Source organism: Phaethon lepturus, unplaced genomic scaffold (genome assembly GCF_000687285.1).
Source record: "Phaethon lepturus isolate BGI_N335 unplaced genomic scaffold, ASM68728v1 scaffold3212, whole genome shotgun sequence".
In the NCBI taxonomy this organism is placed as follows: domain Eukaryota; kingdom Metazoa; phylum Chordata; class Aves; order Phaethontiformes; family Phaethontidae; genus Phaethon; species Phaethon lepturus.
Window position 1 is genome coordinate 10,908 of NW_010523893.1, and position 4,555 is coordinate 15,462.

Consider the following 4,555-nt stretch of genomic DNA (forward strand, 5'->3'; position numbering starts at 1 on the left):
TGTCCCAACAGCCGCAATGCACAGGGTGCAACACAGAGCCACCCATGGTGGCCTGTCCTGCGTCAGACCCAGCCTTCATCGGATCTGGCACCCCTGCTTCAGCAGTATGGCGTTACCTCGGCCAACACCAAGTGTGTCAGACGGGAAGACCTGGACACTGCTGTAATATGGATTTGACAAAATCTGCAGAAGTGCACGCCCACTGCTGCTGTCATTGTTACAGCTACAGGCTGACTTAGACCCTGGAGCACGGCCTCTGGAAATAAGTCTTGACTTCCACTGCTGGAGCTTCCCCAAAACCTGTGCACACCCACACCACCACAATGCAAACCCTGCCACAGACCACGAGCACAAGGACTCCTATTTGGCCCTGCTAGGAAGTCACTGGTCACAGGGCACCTGGAGAAAAAAAAACAGTGGGTCCTTTGAAAACAATGCCATGTAACTCACTCTCTGATAAACACAACATTTTATTTCCCAGCATAGTCTTCAGGTACTCTCCACTCGAATAATATTTGATTTTTTGAGAAAACCAAGTCTTGGGGAAAGAACAGCCTTGTCAGATTATTTTGGCATATTTTTAAAGCAAGGGTGACAAACACTGTTAGACTGTCACAAACACAGAAAATAAAAATTTGTTTGGTTTCCAGGTTAAAGGGATGCTGAGCTCATACCACTCATTTCTGTTATAAACCAGATAAGGAAGCTCAGCAACAACAACACTGGTCCCTGTAGAAAATATGCTGACAAAAATGCTATTTAGTGAAAAGTTTATATTGAAAGCAGCTTCCCCCCTCACCCCCCCCCCCCGTTTAAGTGTCTGATTCGTATAGAAATGTCCTTCCCCAAAGCTCTGAGATGAAACTCCAATTTGAAAATTTGAAAATTTTTTGTTCCCCAAAATGAGGCACAGTGGTACATCAAAAAAAGCACAGGCCAACCCACTACACAAGGTATTTGTGCTACAGTTTTTTCCAAGGCCCCACAGCATCATCTCCAAACCAAAAGCTCTTCCCTTTGGTTCTTTGAAACCTGCTCTAAAACTTTCAAATGCCCTGCATAAAGCACAGCCCCGCTGCCTGAGGTGGTCTAGCTAAGACACCAAACGAGCGTGTTACGAGTGAAACAAGGCGATAACTGTACCATTTGACTTTGGAGCCATTCAATCAGAGCCTCTGCCGTCGAGTCCGGGACCTGGCAGCGCAGCCCCTCTCTCTCATCCACTTCCATCATCTCCAGCAAGCCCCGTAAGTCCTCCACTAGGTGCAGGGCCCGTAGCCCCCCCATGAATGGAGAAGTAGGGGACTGGCAGTCAAAGATGCCGTTGGAGTACTCCAGTGCCTTTGAACCTGGAGGGAGCAAAAAAAAAAAAAAAAAATCACATGAGGTCAAGCACGAGACAAGCAGGTCAGACCTGCAGCAAGGCTGAGAAACGCTAGGCGGCATTTGCTCCCGGCGGGTATTTATCTGAACCAAACTCAGCGTTGGTGCTGGATTCTCCCCGCGCCATGTGGCAATTCGGAGAAGGGCAAGCCCTCGCTGTTGTGCTAGGTGGACAGAAGCTCCATCAGGAAGGAGGTGGGCTGATTCAAGAGCGGACACATACACCACAATCGTGCCCATGGGTTCAAGGCATGGGCTGGGTTCCTGCTATCTGGGATGCATTGGAGGTGGAAAGGAACAGACTCTGGTAACACTTTGAGTCACCCTGTAGAGGTTGCATGACCCAAGGCAGACACTGATGGTTTCCAGAGGAAACCATGCTCGGCATTTTTTTTTCCCATGTAGAAATATGTTATGCTGCTCCAAGGCAGTGGAAATATTTTTTTTTAAATAATAAAGAAATACACAAAGATAAATAAAAAAAGTGTATCACTTCTACATGAGAATAAATTTTAAACCCAACAGGTTGACATGGTAGCACTGACATCTGCATACTAATAAAGAGAAAAATCTCTCATTGGCATAAACTCACAGTACATACACTTGACCTACATTGAAAGTTGCTATATATTAAGTAAGGAAGGAAACTACAAATTCAGGATTAAGGTTGATTTAAGTCAACCTAAGCTAATTCCAACTATAATTTCAGCATACTGATTTGTGACCTTAATACTGTAATGCCTCGGCACAATGAGACATGTTCATGACAGAGCATCAACTTTTGTACTGTCAACTTTTGGAAACTACAGTGATATGCTATATATGCACTTCCATGAACTTTCATTCACCTCATCTGGTAAACCACAGAACTGCAAGTATTCTGCTAATTCCCTCTGAAAAAAAGTGAAGAGAAAAAAATCCCCACAACAGCATAGGAGTTGATATCCCTTTGTTATATTACTTTATAAGCAAGCCTGCTCAGACACACAGGTAAATTAAGTCTGTGGTGACTTAAACATCCCAACATCAGATTTTATTTTTATATTAAACCTCATCCTGCCATAACCAACAGGCTCTTGGAAACACAGATACATGATCGGATCCAAATACCAGTACCTACTTATGGAAATTACTGAAGTCACAGCTTATATGTATTTCTAGAGATCATTATGATGCAACTGAACCCACTTTACATGTGTTCCTGCTATGTGTCCTTAATATCTTTAGGAAAACTGCAGAGAAAAGTCATTGTTCAAACAAAGCACGCACTGTATGATTATTTTTTTTCCCCCTAAGGGAAATTATTTTAAGTGGAACTATTAAAGACTTTATAACTGTATTGCTATCTTTGCAGAGTATTTTTTCAGTTTGAGTAGCTGTTTGCATTGCTCTGCTGGAATAGGATTAAACTATTAGCTTCTTGCCGCTTTGCTCCTCTGTGTTGTGTACTTACATTATTTTCTAACTCACTAGACTCAACTTAAAAGCAGAGATTGTATACTTTGTGATGCCTCTCCTTGGACCACTTACATTTTATAAGTACTTATAAAAAACTCAAACGTTCAAGGCAGGTCCAAACCAAATGTTTGGAACCAAAGCATTCCAATTTTGAAAAAAGGAAAATTAAATTCATGTTTTAACTCTTCAGAGTTGAGAGAAGTTCAGAGTAGCCAGTATTAGGCAAACTTCCTCTTCCTGCCTTGCAGCAGCTCTTTTAAACACACTCATCCTGGTTTGAAACGTGCATTGTCCTTGGCTTGCATGGTGCTGCGTGCACCAGCTGAACTGCACCTCTCAGCCACTTTAAGCAACATTTTGATAGAGGGTAGGAGAAGAACTACAATCCATTCAGCTATGCCTGTGTGTGAGAGTCTGTGCATTCCCTCCACTCCATTTATTTGTGATCTTTAAACTATAATGGAAGACACCAAACACAATTACCAGCACGTTCCCTTCTCTGCCTGAAACTCTGCCCTCCAGGTATGAGAAAGGAGGACTGAACCAACTAAATGAACAAGCTGTCCCAAGTGTTTACCTGCTATAATGCCATCCATCTGCTCCAGAGCCGCAGCGAGCATGTCACTTGCATCACTCATCATCTTGTCTCTTCTCAGGAACTATCACCAGCTACACCATAAGAAGCAATAAAACACCGATAGTGTGAGTTGGATCCAGAGCCTCAAGTCTGCAATTTAATCTGCAAAAGAGAATTTCATTTCATTGCATGTTCTCTGAATTCAGACACCACCATCGCCGGACCAGCAGGAAGACTGGGGCCATTTGCTGACCACAAGACTTAGAGGTGTTCACCACCAGGCATGAACTGGCATCAAAGAACCAAAGCACCAACCTGATGATCCAGTTCCTACTGTTGGTCAGCCTGTGGTCTGCTCTGCCCATGGGTCTATGCCACTGAAGGGGCACCCCATAGAGCACCTCAGAAATCCCACATGGTACTTCAGGGAAGCTCACCTAGAAGACACAGGCCTTCTATGGCTAAAAGGAAGCTGCAACTCAGCAATAAACCATGTGTCTATCTCCTGTATTTTTTTTCTCACCGGGAATTTGCTGGTATAGAAAAAGAGGAGTTTGGCTAGTTGCCCAAGATTTCTGGATGTCTGACAATCCAAAAGTCCCAGGCATGCAACTGTTTGCCTACAGCCAGGATATCTCAAATGCCCATGACTCACTGGACATAGTGTAGATGCACAGGCTACCCCTCCGAAAACGCTGCTCTGAGCTTCGCGGAGATTCACACCACAATAACGCAATCTGATCTTACCCTCAAACTTCTGAAAGCCAGAAGTGGTCCCCAGAGGAGTATTTCCAACAGAGTCTGGGAAAGCAAACCTGCCTGACTTGCTGCCTGGGCAGGTGAACTAGTAGACCTGAAATCCCCATGGGCTACAAGTTAAGCATGTTATTTGGGTACTTTGCTGAAGTGGAGCCACAGAGGTCAGAGGCGTATCCAATCCCTCCACCCCGGCACAATGGACACACAAACCACAGAAATAGCCCAGATTGCCATAGCTTTAATCTAGGACACATGAGACTACTCCTGCTTTAAATACAGTTAGGGAACAAAGCTAAACAAACACCAGGAAGGAAAACTCGCTTTAACCTTTTGCATACCCTGCCATTTGGTTTTTGTATTAGGCTGCACCGCTGCTAA

General features: G+C 44.2%; 1 protein-coding gene across 1 annotated transcript in view; it reads right to left on the reverse strand.

Moving 5' to 3' along the window:
• Window positions 1-3,482, reverse strand: part of LOC104617030 (liprin-beta-1-like) — a gene marked incomplete at its 3' end in the record, with an annotated part of 13,229 nt that extends 9,747 nt beyond the window's left edge. The window contains exons 1-2 of the mRNA XM_010282240.1: window positions 3,419-3,482; window positions 1,144-1,349 (exon numbers count right to left, since the gene is read on the reverse strand). Of these exons, the coding sequence (XP_010280542.1) occupies window positions 1,144-1,349; window positions 3,419-3,482 (270 nt within the window). The remainder of the gene's footprint in view (window positions 1-1,143; window positions 1,350-3,418) is intronic.
• Between the last annotated feature and the right edge of the window lie 1,073 nt (window positions 3,483-4,555).